The sequence below is a fragment of the Antedon bifida genome, chromosome 9 (assembly GCF_963402885.1).
Source record: "Antedon bifida chromosome 9, ecAntBifi1.1, whole genome shotgun sequence".
Classification (NCBI taxonomy): Eukaryota; Metazoa; Echinodermata; class Crinoidea; order Comatulida; family Antedonidae; genus Antedon; species Antedon bifida.
This window is the reverse complement of record NC_136234.1, coordinates 15923117-15938419: the sequence shown is the minus strand read 5'-3', so window position 1 is coordinate 15938419 and position 15303 is coordinate 15923117. Positions and strand designations below refer to the sequence as shown.

Below are 15303 nucleotides of genomic sequence, written 5' to 3'. Positions count from 1 at the left end.
TTGAAATGAATAGCAGTCACTAATATATATGTGACGTGTTGTACTTTAGCACTGTAGAAATCTAAAGCAAACATTGTAAATATTTAAACCCACACACACAAAGTATCAGTTTGTTTTATCTTATCTTGTTGTCTCAATAAAATTGTACTAACATCAGTGGGTGTGTGATGATTATACTAACATGTTAAATTGTGAACTTCAGATATTTAAAAAGCATCCCTTAAAGTGTCAAACATTTGGAAATATAATTATGAATTTCAGACTTATTAAAAAACCAATATCCTTGAATTTACAATAACAATATAAATTGTTATAATAAATTATAGTATTGGGAAGGCGTTTTAAATTAATTAAATTAACATTAAATTATACACATGCTACCAATATTTGATATTATATGTTGAAGGAACCTTTTGTTATAAATTTATGAAATAATGATATTCTATCCAATAATCTTTGTATTTGTCGTTATAGTAAACAATATTGGAAGATTTGGTTTCAGTGATATTGATCGGTAGTATTCCTTATGCAATTTGTTGCTATCACGACAACAATTATTGAAATAAATGGGTGTCATTTTACAATATAAAAGAAGCTTGTTCTTTTTCTCTTTATCCATAACCACTTTATCCACTATAAAATAGCATCAATTATCTAAACAATGGAAGACGTCTAAGTATGTAATATAATGCTGAACAACAATATGTTCCAATAAACTTTAATTTTACGTTTTTTCTACAGTTTGAGTTGTCTGTCTTTGCACCTTTTCTTCTCTTAACCTCTTAACTGCACTAATTTTTCAAGATGGGAGACGGAATTGGCGGAATACTATCAGCAATTCTGTGGTTTATTGTTCTAATATTTCTTGCATGGCCAATTGGCTTTCTTGTGGCTGGCCTCTACATCTTAGTGATGCCATTTGGAGTCTGCATGAGCTTCTGTGGAGAGATCTCTGAAATGCTTCAAAAAGTCTTTGAACTTCCAAAAACTGTGACGGAAAACATGGTCGCACAAAAAAATATATGTGACAAGTAAAATGTTTGGTGTAAAACGACAGTATTGGTTGGTAAAATGTATGTATAAGGCCAGAACCAGAAATTAAAAAGCTCAATTCCATGCCATCTGTTCGACGTCATCCATTTTTTACACCGATTTCTCCCTCTTACAAGGATCGTTTCATTGTTCTTTCCTATCTTCCGCATCATTTTCTCTTGATTTCTCATTTCACTTTCAGGCATCTTCTTCTCAACCAAGACTCTAGATTACAAACTCTTTTCATCTTTTTCATAATTCGTTCATCTTTTTTTCCAAAAATTCATCTTTTTTTTTTGTCTCATTCATAAATTTGCATCAGAGCATGGGTTGAATATTATATTTGATAATGAATAAAGAATATTTTAACTTTAATCAGTACTAACAAACTATATTGTGGGGATGTGTTGAAAGGGCATAAGTTAGATGTATATGCCTACAAAATAAATTAAAATAGTAAATTTAATTTTATAAAACACATTTTCAGTTAAATACAAACTATTTATGTATGATGTAATAATTGTCTTTTTCAATTTTTATATTTAGAATGACCTCTTGACCTGTGATCATAATGGCTCCTGGTTGCCCTGGAATATGTTGGTCAATTTGCTGGGTGTTAATTTTGATCTTCTTTGCTTGGCCTGTTGCATACTTCGTTGCCGGACTTTATGTCTTCATACTTCCCTTTGCTGTGTGTATTAGTATTTGTAAGGACTTTGGAGAATTACTTGAAAAGGTCTTTAAATTACCACAGACATGTGCCGAAGGAATAATGGGTCAGAAACCAGTTTGTGGGTGAAGAAGGTGCAATAAAGGCAGGCCTAAACAACATGAACAAGTGGACATATTACACCAAGTAATGCAGTTTAAAAAGTAGTGAATATAAAACCCCTTTTGAAAACAAGATTGGACAGGAAACCATCATTTTGAAAGAGCACAACAATGTACTATAACATGCAACCATGAAGGAAAAAATATTAATATACATAAATATAATAATAAATAAATAATATTAAAAATAATATTTTTTCCTCCATGATGCAATGTATTGGCAGTGCATTGACCGAAACAGAAGAATACAACAGAACTAATATAGTTTTTAGTTTAAAATTGTAATAAATGAAATTATAGTGCTGATGTGCTGATTATTTGTCAAATTTTCTATGCGACATTAATTTATTTAAAACACACTTTTTCTTACTTTATTAATGTATTAGTGACGATGGAGGATGTAAAAATTCTCAATATTATAATTTTTTATCTTATAATGAATTGAAATGTAATAAAATGTTGATTTTTGACACAAAAATTGGGTTCGTATGTTATACTGTAGTGTGTTTGATAGATTCTTAAATAAATATAATGAATTGAGTTAAATGTAATAAAATGTTAGTGATTTTTGAAAAGAAAGTTTGATGTTGTATGTGCCCGTGTATGTGTTTGATAGATTCTTAAATAAATATGTACATTACACTCAAATCATGGCAATATTAATGATTCACTGGGGTCATAGAGATATTAATATCTCTATGCTGGAGTACTTGTCATGTTAATCTTTACAAAAACAAAGTACACTATTTTCCTGTTTCCTGAATTAAATGCAATCACAGCAACACAATAGGACGAGAATAGCAGGCCAGCTCCAAAGTCACTGAAGCGTAAAACTCCTGTAAATATTGTACTAATGTAAATATGGTCTTTGATAAGACACAGCTTGAATCTATGTGCGCTTGGTTACCACCGATAAAAACAAGAGCCCTGCCTACCTGGTGAAAAAGAAAGTACTGTGACAGTCTGAGTTACCGGTTCTATTAAGAATTACTGCAAGAAGCAAGTTAGAAAGAATTCTAAGGTAAAGTACCAACTTATTATACCACCTGTATAATAGTGCATGTGTATATGATATAATATAACAAGCTGTAACATGCCTTATGTTTGCTTACTTATCAATGGGTGTGGTTTTGATAATACTGTTTACAGCTTTGGCGTTGTTGAGCAGTGCAAATTCTATTGACTGCAGGTATTAGTGGTAATATGTGGGGATTTGCTCTCATCGACTAAAGCTCTGCCTACATTATCAAACTTGTTTGACAAAAAAAATGTGATCTGCCCAAACATGGTAGTGATACGCCCAAATATGGTAATTTTAAGACATCATCATGTCCATATATGGGCACATCACTTTTTGTCACATAAAGGTTGATAGTGTAGGCAGAGCTTTAGATATGTTTTAAAATGCTCTCATTTAGTATTATCTGACGAGCTACGATCACTTGGTCTACTCTCTCTTATTTATGTTATAAATCTATTTAACATGGTATTTTTTCTTCCTTTATGTAGATCCTTAATCGTTCTTATATTTTATTTCTGCCTTTCATCTAGTAGTAACAATACTTCTCTTGCATTAACCGCTGCCTACTAATATTAACAGCATGGGCAATGGAGTAGCAGGCTTTCTCTCTGCCATCTTGTGGTTCATTGTACTAATATTTCTTGCTTGGCCTATTGGCTTTATTGTGGCTAGCCTCTACATCCTTGTTATGCCATTTGGAGTCTGCATGAGCTTTTGTGGAGGGATCTCTGATATGCTCAAAAGAGTTTTTGAACTTCCAAAAACTGTGACTGAAAATATGGTCCAACAAAAACCAATATGTGACAAGTAAATGTAACAGAAAAACGGCTCAGTACTGGTAACAAGGTATACATAATATAATCTTTATTTATAGCAATTTTATTTATAGCAATATGGCTGAAAAATACTAAGTGACAAAAGTTTTTAAAACTTTATTCTTCCTACCATTAAATTTCCAGAAAATGACTTTGAGAGAGTTATTGTATGGTGCAGATAATATATATTGACTAGCATGTGATAGTATGGATTTGAGACCAACTGTCTGTGCCATATTTCTTGTATCCTTAGGTTTACTTGTCCTTCTGATGAGACATAAAGATGTTGGTCCTGTGTGCATACATTGCACATTTGCACAATAAAGAATTATAACTATATAACTTGAAAATAGTAGAATTGTCTCCCAGGGTGGTTATGCTTCTGGACTGGGTCTGCACTGAAGAGGTCACCCAGTTTAAAGAAGAAATAAATCGAATAACTCCTAACTAATAGTTACATTTTGATTTCCTTTTCTAGACAAAACCAGTGGCCTGCAACAACTATGGCAGACGCAACCGGAATTCTCTGGTCTATTTGCTGGATACTTATTCTGATCTTCTTCGCCTGGCCTGTTGCATTTTTCGTTGCCTGGCTGTACGTTTTCATCATGCCATTTGCGATCTGCATGGATTTCTGTAAGGGCATCAATGAAGCTATTGAGAAAGTCATCAAACTTCCAGAGATGTGTGCCGAAGGAATCATGGGTCAGAAGCCAGTCTGTTCATGAGTTGAAACAGAGATGCTGGACAATCATAAATGATGCCAAAGTTTACAATAGGAACTATTTAATGTAGAACTGCAACTGCACTGCACACAGTTAGAATTATACACTATTTTATACAGAAAACAGAACAGAATAGAGTGCATGAAGTTTGCTGTGGTACTGAAGTGTACTGAAGTATGCTATAGATAATAGAGACTCTGGGCACTAGTACTAGTCAGTTTATTATGATTCAGTTGTCAATGTAATTTTCTAATAATTATGTATTTTGTATAAATGAAATTTTTAAAATTATATACAATTTCCTAATTTAATAAAAAGAAAATATATATTGATCTTTACTACAGAGTAGTCTGTTTATCAGTAAATCTCAAAATAATGAAATGTTTTTACAAACTCGCAGATCATTTTCACCAATTGTTACCTCAACAAAAAATGCTTTGCTAAAAAAACAAATGGTAAATAGATCTTTGAAAAGAGTTTTTGAACTTCCAAAGACAGCAACTGAAAATATGGTCTGACAACCAATTGTGAAAAAAGTAAAAGATTGGGCTGGCCAAAAAAATTATGCATTTGATATTCTTTATCTAAGACTTAAAATTAAGTCAAAAAAACTTTTAGAAGCAATCAATGTTGTTGATTAATCAAGCACAACCAACAACATGTTGCATATTCATGAGTGGTGAAATTTAAATATTAATGGATTTTAAATCTGTGCCAATGTCAGAAGCTCGAGATTCTCTAAAATCTATTCAGGAAGGATAAAAAGTATAACAATGTATCCTTAAATACACTTAAATGATTGATCATTGTGATTCCTTCCTATGCAGTACACATATCAGAGCTTGTGATTGTCGCGTGGAAAGAGACCATCATCACCACCAAAAAAAAAAGTATGTAAATGATTATACCAGTAAAAAATATATTGTCTTGCTTTTATTCTTTTACCATATGTTGCAAAATTACTTTTTGTATATCACTTTTGGACCTTTTGGCTTGGTATTGGTTTGACAGTGCATTGCCTATACTTCTGTATAGGATACAGTATAACAGTAATAGGCTACTGTACAGTATATAACGTATTGTATAGAACACAAAAGCAGTGGTAAAGGAAAGGCCATATTTGAGTATTTGTGCAGAACAGGTAAACTAAACAGGTAAGTTTATGCTGTATTTATGCAAGGCAATCTAACAGTATGCTGAGCTCCAGAGATCAAAGGGTTTATCTGTGGCTGCGACACGATCAGTTCCACGCCCCTTAACAGACACTGCTCACCGAGGAGAGTATGTACATAATACAGTAATTTTGGTATTTGTCGCAGCCAGACATAAGATCAAAGGACTGTTACAAGTTCCTATCTTGGCAAGGCAAGCTCAGTGTCCTCTTAGATTGCCTTGATTTATGGTACTTTTAGGAAATATAATTTTAAATAAATTTGTGATCATCAAATCCATAAGGCATAATAGTATTAGGCCTGTTGAATTTAATTATTAGCTAAATTTGTACCGGTACCTAATAAAACTGAAAATAATTAGGTTAGATTATGTATTTATTGTTGTACAGCTAAATTTAGAAAAGAAAGAAAGTGAAAGGCCCATATTGTCATAAAATGGTCTTTTATTAGCAATTACGCTGTACAAAGTTCATGAAAGTGGCACTTGGTGAACATGGAGGTCATTTGTCCTGAAATTACTATAGATTATTAAATGCACCTATTGTATGTGCTCTAAGCAGAGTTCCACAATGTAAATCCAAGGATCTAAATGCCTTTATCTAGAAAACTTTTCTAAACCATTAGATAAAGATAACCAGGTTTCATTAAATTGACCTTGCCTAGCTTCACTTCACAATTACAAAGGTTAGGCTAGCATCACCATGTCATTTTACAATTTCTATGCCCTGGACCCCAGCTCTATTTAAACAATCCAGCATCCTCACTGATACTGTAGCTACCACTAACTTAAGTGTTCACACACAAGCCGGTGACTTAAGTTAAGAAAGGATCTGGATAAATACTAGTACTACATCAACAACCATAGATAAATTCCAGAAATATATCCTATCGGCTCTCAATAGAAAAATTACTTATGCACTGTAGAGTATGGCATGGTATTACAAAGCCTAGTTAGATATTAAAACAAACATGTTTACAATGTAGTTATGGGTTGAGGACTTGATAAAAAATATAATTATAAAATAAACTTGTGATAATTGCCGCCCACTAAATAAGTGACATATGAGCAGTCCTATGTTTATTGTAGCTTACACTCCTGTTAAATTATTTCACTTTAAAGTAAATATTGAAAAATTCCATTATCTTAAGTGTGAACAAGATAGCTTAGCTTGAGCTTAGAAAGTCTTTACTCTGAATTGAATTAGAAATCTGGAACAACACTATATTACATTATGATCCACCGAACCAATCTATTTACTGTACCTACTGGGCATAGTAAATACATACCGTAGGCCAACATTCATATAATTTTTTGTTTTCATATTTCAATATTTGTATATTTTTTCTAGACACCTACAAGAATGCCTGTGACTCCAATTGGTTTAATTCGCGGCATTCTCTGGCTGTTGATCCTAATATTCATCGCTTGGCCGTTGGCGTCCTTCATCGCGGGATTGTTCATCGTCCTGCTTCCGTTCGCCGTCTGCTTTGAAGTCTGCAAAGGGATCAGTGATTTTCTCGAGACGCTTATCAAATTACCGTACACAGTGACAGATAATATGAGAATAATGAAGCCACTATGTGAATAGGGAGACCTAACCGAATAATTGGCAATACCACCTGTATTAAGATTTTATTACACCACCTGGATTAAGATTCTATTATGCCACCTGCGGAACCTACATTAAAAACACAATTCATGTGTTTGTTTATTTATTATAGGCATATTGTACAGTATTAAACTACATCAACAGGAATATTATGTATTGTACTTATTGTATTAAAACTAAAAATGATATTTTAAACACATTTTTTTAAAAATCAAATTAAATAAACGTTGATATGATCAAATGATCATATCAGTTACAACTATTTTGACTGATGTTATGTTATACTGGTTATCAATAAAGTACCTTTATTATTTATTTTGAATCAAATCTTTGGAATTCGTATTTATTTTTCATTATATATCAAAACCGCCGCCTTCAAATTTGGGTAATATTTTTAAGGTGATATTTGCTTTTTCAGATGGATGTAAAATATTTGAACGAACATACTTTTTAGAAAATGTTTTCTTTTTTGGATCACTCAAAGACACTTGACATTTTAACCTATTGGTGTTGCTGGTACAATTACTATGTTCTCTACTGCTGTATAGCAATGGAGTAATAATTCTCTATATATAAAGACAAAAGCACTATCGTATAGCTACAGTAGATATTAAAGGAAGCCCGCCATAAATTGTTTAATATTAACTTATATGTAACCAAATAAAATCTATCCCTAGGGCATCACATCCATCCTATATGGGTTGATCTTTAAGTAGGTCACACCTAAAACATACAACTCTGATCAAATTTGTATAACAAACAAACAAATATAGATAAAATCTTCTACAAATGCTTTACCCTGTAATTGCTATTTACTATCTGTTGCCATAACTTGGCAATTTCAACCAGCATAATTTGCATGTGACTGAATTAAATTTTAGTGTTTTCTGTTAGACCATAGGATTGGTTTGGAAAACAGCACAACAGCTCCGTTGAGATAGATATAAATGTCTTTAAATTATATTTGGTTTGTTAAAAAACATTCAATAAGAGGCCTACACAAAAGCTGAATACTGTGAAGTTTTAGAGAAATTGAAAGGAAATTTGTATAATCGAAAAACCTATTTTAAAATTAGTAAAATTAAGTATTAAAAAAGTATTAAAGATTCACTTTAAAATAATGGATAAATATGCTAGTCTTAAAATGTATATATAAACATATTTGCTAGGATTTCTGCATATCAATATTCTCAGAATCTTTGTTATGGTGACTTTTTTTCTCATTCTCAGAAGATTCCTCATCTTCATCATTTATTAATGAATTAATTTTCAGTATATCATTATCACTGGATGGTTCAGACTTAAATTCTCTCTGCCTGTAAAATTAATATAGCAAATATACAGCCAGTAACTGCTATAAAGAAAACATTGAGACATAAAAAAACTTTACGACCAAGACCAAGAGAAATGGAATATACCACTCCTTGTGGTTCTTTCAAGACATTTAGCTCCAATAGGCCTACCCAATATCCGACTAATTGATACACATTTAATTCTAATCTTCCTGACCTAATGGGAATGCTGGTAGACAGTACAACCTCATGACTTCCTGTATATTCCTCTGGGCAAGGCTCTAAGAGTTCTAACACAATACTGTTTAACTATTAGTAGGCCTCACTGTTCTAATACGAAGTCTAATTTGTACCAAGACAGATTTTTAACTAAAACAGGTATATTACAATAAGGATTTATATCTAAGATTACATTTTAAATAGTGTTTAAAAAAGGAGCAATTTTGAAAGGGTCATAAGAAGTTGCTGGGGTTTGTTGTCGAAAAGTCAGGGGGACCCCTAAATAAAATGTAGCACAGAAATCCCTTGCACCAGGTTGGTTGGTTTTCACAAAGGGTAAATTGAATTTCAAACAATTTAAACATTGTGAAAATTTGGTAAACCTGGTAAAGTAAAAAACTGTTTTAAATTTCAGAAATTACCAGTACCGTAAGATTTTGTAAAATCTCCCTTTTTTTATTTTCAGATAAATTCTAAATCTTATCAAACAGAATGGCAAATTGCGGTTGGCTATGGAGTATTGTCTGGTTGATCATCTTGCTGATCCTTGGTTGGCCGATCGGAATTCTCTGCGGATTGCTTTACGGAATATTTTGCGCCTTCCCACCGTGCTGTGGCGGATGTCAGGACCTAGCGAACTTTCTCCATAAAGGGGCCGAGCTGCCTCGTACATGCGCTCAGAACATGGTCTCTCAGAAATCTGGCTGTTAAAGGGATATGTTCAGTGACACAGAAAGAACAGGTTCAATATTTCATAGAAACTCTGATGTATGCCATAAATTCTTCCAACTTATCCAAATATAATAATAACAGTCGCATGAACCATATGAAGTAATACTAATAGACAAGATAAGAAGTCATATTTGCATATGGCATTCTACACATCCTCCCTCGATTGCCATAGAGATGAAAACAAACAACACATGGAACTAATTGAAATCGTGTATGGAACTCTGTTAGTGCACGTCGTTCAAATTCATGGAAACCAGCTTTTCGGTAATATCAGTATTCAATTGAAGTCTTTCTACACAATTTTCCAACAAATAATTTTTACTTTAAAAACATTTTGTATCTACCGTATTGTAGGTGTATAGGAATTAGTATTGTTTGGGTGTTTAGAACAACTACTGTAAAACATATTTTGTAGTTTTGAAAAGGTACTATAGTATATTTATGTAATATTTATAACTATTTATACACAATATACAAGAAAGAATGTCAATCCATTAAGGAAAAGTGCTCAACTACTGCATAGTATGGTTGATGTTTAAACCAAAAATCTGACAATTTTTCTCAGAATCTAATAATTATTCTTTTGACCGTACAACATAATTTCTATAATTAATAATTTTAGTGGTAAATTGCATGGATATAATAATAGAGGTAAAGTGTATTAGCGTGTTATCTAAATGATTTTATTTGTTTAAATGCATTGAATCGTCATTTTCTGTGGAACAGTAATTTTTATATGAAATGGTGCTAACCTCAACATTTGACAGATTACAATTTAACTTTACACAAGATGTAGATTTTTTTTTGTAAATTTTAATTTACATTGTTTATTTTATGTACAATTTTTTATGATTTCTACATAATGTATATGTCAGTGTTTTGTTAATTAATATAAGTAGAAGGTACAATAAAAAGGGGACAATTAAAAAATACAAACCAAAAAGTGCTTTGTTTTACCCTTTGCATTAAGGATCATATATTTGGCAACTTTTTATACATGAGAAGTGTTGACTGACTGACAAACTACACAACAGAGAAGAGTAATACATAAAATACTCTTGATATGTTTACACTATCAAACTTTATGTGACAAAAAAATGGATGTGCCCATATATGGATACGATGATGTCATACCACTACCATATTTGGGCACATCACTTTTTTGTCACATAAAGACAGAGCTTTAGCTGTGTTTCAACAATCTCAGACTATGTACTAAGGAACAGTAATAAAAAAAAATGAATCCGCAACTGTACAAGTCAAAGTACGGTATTTACAAAGTGTTTGTCACATAAAAGATACTGTCAGTTAAAAATACATTTAAAAAGTTAAACAGTACAGTACTGTAGTTACAAAAATCAGATTTTTATCTGTACAGGTTGTTAAAAGGGGTATTGTCAATTTTTATGTTTAAAAAAAAAGACCAATTAGTACATCTGAAAAGTTAAGTCTTGTAGAATGAAATCATGTAGTTTCTAGTTCACACAAGTAGATCACCTTTTATAATACAACTCTACTCATTTCAAATGCATGATTATATCAAACCAATTTTACAAAATATAAATGAACAAAAAACAACTAAACACCGAAATTAAACAAAAATATCTATACATATGTACAACTTGATGAAACTATTGAAATATATACAGTACAGTAATGTATATAATGAGTACTGTATGTATAAAAATGGACCTGCCAAATGGCAGATGACAAGATAGATAGTATTATGTATAAAACAATCTACAGAGTATGCCATAAAAAAGGACAAAATCTTTGTCGGACCAATGACCTGGAAGTTTGACCAATTAATTGATATTAGACATTTAGAAAATTAAAATATTTAACACATCTAGCACCGTGCCTCATACTTTAGAAAGGTTTTGGTGGCTGCACATTACACAAACAATTTTGCTGCACACCACAAAACCAAATCCAGTGTGTGAACACAACTTAAGTATATAATTAGACATCTATTCCTCTCCTAGCATTGACAGCCTTGGTCTTCCTCTGACCTCTCTGCTTCGCAGCAGCTGCTCTTCTTTCTGCCATAGACATCACTTTGGGTTTTTTTAGGTTCTCTTTTGCCTGCTCCTTTGTTAACTTTTTGTTATCAGAAAGTTTGCCTAAAAAGAAGAGTTAAAAAATTAATGTAATTTGGGACATCTATCAAAAATCTCTTGCTTATACTATGATTTCAACACATTGAACTTTCATTTATTATTGGTGTGGAAGAATTTAGAATTGTCCAAATAACTGGTTGGTAATTCTTCCATTATGGAGATAAATATAAGGCATTTCTATTTACCTTTGTATGGCTTGTAACTTAGTGGCTTGGCTAAGCTTGCTTTTAAATCAAATATTGGCTTCTTGGCCGACACAGGACTTGGCTTCATATTGCCGGTTCCTTTAACTGCAAAAGGCGTCATAACAGCTGTATAATAAAAAGGCGAACATTTTAATACATACATAACATTCTAATCAAATTCATTAGGCCTATGAACATTCATAGCAACTTAGTTGTGGCATCATTTAAAAAAAATTGGTTTTACTTTTGTTAACTTACATCCCATAGACTTGCGAGCATCTCCTGCTCCAACAGACTTCCTTGCGCTAGAAAGAAGTGACTTCCTGGTTCTAGCTACAGCCGATTTACGAGCACTTGCTCCAGTCGACTTGCGGGCACTGGAAACTGTAGACTTGGTGGCGCCACCTTTCCCTTTGAACACAAACACTGAGGGTGTTTTAGTAGTCTTATCAAATTTGACACTCATATTTTTCGTAGATACCACTTTAGGTACAAACACGTTCGGGGACTGGAAAGATGGTGGTGCAATTGTTGATTTCTGTTGGAATAACAATCAGAAACTTAAAATAGCAATGAACAACACTAAAGCTCTGTCTACACTATCGAAATGTATGTGACAAAAAAATGTCATATAACTACCATATTTAAGCTTATCACTACCATATTTAGGCACATCACACTTTTTTTGTCAAACTAGTTTGATAGTGTAGACAGGGCTTTACAATATTATTTTGTGAATGTCCTTTAAGCTTGGTTCCCACTAGGACGCAACGCAACGACGCAATGTAACCAATCACAAGCGATGGATTATTAATAACTTTCGCTTGTGATTATTCAATTGCTTGCGTTGCACTTACGCCCTTGTGTTGCATTCTAGTGGGAACCAAGCTTTACTGTGGAAATCAAAGGATGATATATGTAGCCTGTGTTAACAAACACACATTAATAGACCAATTACCTTGCTTGCGCTAGCAGGTGGAGTATGATATGCTTGCATTGCACAGACAACACTCTTGGTTCGTTCTGTCAAAGTCTAAACAAAACAGAAAACATCATAATCAAATAATTGCTGTCATCCTACTCACCACTATTGTATTCCTTGTGCAGTGATATGAAACAGAAAATATGAATATAATTTGGAACGAACCTTAGCCTTTTTGACGGATGAGCTGAGCTCTTCGGTCCTTTTCCGCTTTCGTGCCAAATAATCATCAATTGATTCCATCTTTTCAAACTGTTTTTGGTGCAGTTTACTCCAGTCTTTTGTTGCTGATGATGTGGCTTTCTTTTTGTTTGCTAGGAACGCACTGAATCTTGGGATGTTTGTTGGTTGTTTCATTACTACAGTACAAAGTTATATTGTATAAATAAGCATATTATTGTTTTAAAATGGTACTTGGCAAGCCTAATAAGTAATATTTAGGTTCGATAATATATAGTAGAAATTCTTCTTTTGGGCGACACCCCTATTAAGTATATTTTAACACTATGCACAATCGCTATTCAGGAAAAACCCTACTAAGGGGACACTTTGTTGTGTCTTAAAGGTGTCCTCTTAATAGTGGTTTTATTGTCAAAGATTGTCAATGACAAAAAATATAGAACTTTTAGAACAACATACATACCGTTTGCAGGTTCACTATCTTTTGTTTTATCATTGGTAGTGGTACCATCTTTTTTAACCTCAAATGTTGAGCGACGGACTTTCTTTTCTTCTTCATTTTGTTTCTCTTGTTCGGCTATTCTAGGCGACGTTCTACGCGATTTGGACTTCACTTTATTTTCAGTAATCTCGGGCGTGTTTCTTTCCACCGCTTTTCTACTAATGCAACTCACTCTGCTTTTAGCCCCAGTTGATTTCCGTGGGTGAGGGGTTGCAGATTTTGGCATGTTAACTACCCTGCTGCTCGGGGTGACGTAGGTGCCAGTTTTTGGGGTAATAAAAGAGCTGGGGGTCACAAGACGAACTTTGGCTGTTGATTTTTGAACTGGCGTTAACAAGTCTTTTACAACTGTTTTAGCTGCAACCTAAAGAAAGAAATTAATTGAGTGTGTTTGCATTTGTGACAGACAACAACAAATAGTGTACAACTACGATGACAAACAAGAGTTTGCAATCCTGTAAATTAAAATACTGTACCTCTTCTTCACTCCCCTGAGAGACATTTCTACCACGTTTGCGAGACCTTCTTTTTACTGCATTTTCGCTTGTTTTTTCTTCCTAAAAAATGCAATTTAAAAACTTTAGGAAAGAAAACATTGTTGACAACAATTTTTATTATTAACTGCTTACAATAACCATTAACATTTTGAATTAAACAAAAACAAAGACTTTATTTTATCAAACTTACATTTTGTTTGACCGTTTCATCTGCTGGTGGTGACCCAGCAAATTTTTCAAGGAGTGCGAGAATAATCTTGTCTGCCTATAAAAAAGAAGAAATTTATCTATATGCGATGACAGTTCATGACAAGAGATGGTTGCATATATTGTATAGAAATAGGCCTATCGGCTATATGGCTTAATTAGCCTTAGATTAGTAGGCCAACCTTTTTTAACCTCCTCTAGCCTAGGCTAGCTAGTAGTAGGCCTCTAGTTAGGTAGTTAGTATATTAGTCTAACTACTAGGCCTAGAGGCTAGCCTAACTAAGTCAATAAAAAAGGCTTATTTTAAATAAACTTAAAGTTAGCCCTACCTAGCCTAGCCTACTAACTAGGCCTAGATAGCTAACCTACTTTCTACCGATTCCAGCTAGCGGTTTGGCCTAGCCTAGCCTACTCTACTACACTATAAGCCAAGCTATGCCTATGTTAGTTACTCTGGTGTCCTGGCCTCGCTTTTAATTATGCCTAGGCCTGTAGCCTAGCTAGTAATAGTAGCCTGGTAGGCCAGCCTGGACTTGCCTACCACTAGGCTAGGCCTAGCTCTGACTTTTGTTGTTGTTGTGGAAAATCATTATTCATACCTTTAAATTCGCTTTCACCCCATTTTTCTTGGCTAATTTTCTCAACTCCGAATACTTCAATGATTTAAGATGATCACTATCCATGTTTCTAAGAATAAGTGTTTAATATTATGTCTTATTTTAAACATAAAACACGACGGAAAACGCTCCTTAAAAAGTAACACAACGGCGAGTTCGAATTTGCCTCCTAAAATATGATTGGTTGTTCATTTTTTAACAACTCCACTAAACTTCCCCTCTATGAATACCTATAGAGGGCAGTATTTAAAACGATTTACCAGATTATATATATGGCTCTGCGATTTACCAAAGAATTCTTGATTTTACCAAAGGAGTTCATCTAATTACGACTCCCTGATGTTGTCATGGATAAATAATATAAGTAATAACTTATTTCTCCATGGTTTAGGTTGAATTTTGTTTCCACCATGGTTTTACGAGACTCTAACACGTCACCAAAACCGACTCTTAGTGACTAATTTATATGGTCTACAGTTCATATCATGTTGTTATACGAAAGGAATGATACAGTAGTAATTATCTGTATTATATTATATGGTTCACATTTATTATATTTAGTTC

General features: G+C 33.2%; 1 protein-coding gene and 1 long non-coding RNA gene across 3 annotated transcripts; one reads left to right on the top strand and one right to left on the bottom strand.

The window, feature by feature from the left end:
- Positions 1-947: 947 nt before the first annotated feature.
- On the top strand, positions 948-4762 carry LOC144851720 (uncharacterized). Of its 2 annotated transcripts, XR_013614217.1 has the most exons (3): positions 948-1045; positions 3705-3730; positions 4178-4762. It is a non-coding gene; the product is annotated as an uncharacterized LOC144851720 (long non-coding RNA). The 2 variants fall into 2 exon arrangements; XR_013614218.1 differs by lacking the exons at positions 948-1045; positions 3705-3730 and adding an exon at positions 2674-2884.
- A 5634-nt stretch (positions 4763-10396) lies between these two features.
- On the bottom strand, positions 10397-14882 carry LOC144852182 (nucleolar and spindle-associated protein 1-like). The gene is made up of 9 exons (XM_078709929.1): positions 14722-14882; positions 14106-14180; positions 13895-13975; positions 13380-13782; positions 12902-13095; positions 12713-12787; positions 12013-12292; positions 11755-11880; positions 10397-11572 (listed from the first exon to the last, which is right to left on the bottom strand). The coding sequence occupies exons 1-9, from the start codon at positions 14803-14805 to the stop codon at positions 11412-11414; spliced, it is 1479 nt and encodes a 492-aa protein (XP_078566055.1). The 5' UTR covers positions 14806-14882; the 3' UTR covers positions 10397-11411.
- Between the last annotated feature and the right edge of the window lie 421 nt (positions 14883-15303).

What these genes read in the sequence shown, in the direction of transcription:
- LOC144852182 (XM_078709929.1), bottom strand. Translation starts at nt 14,805, where the DNA reads ATGGATAGTGATCATCTTAAATCATTGAAGTATTCGGAGTTGAGAAAA. An exon ending in CACCTGCTAGCGCAAGCAAG is followed by an intron (nt 12,293 to 12,712) that starts GTAATTGGTCTA and finishes TTATTCCAACAG; the next exon opens with AAATCAACAATTGCACCACC. An exon ending in AAGTTACAAGCCATACAAAG is followed by an intron (nt 11,573 to 11,754) that starts GTAAATAGAAAT and finishes TCTTCTTTTTAG; the next exon opens with GCAAACTTTCTGATAACAAA.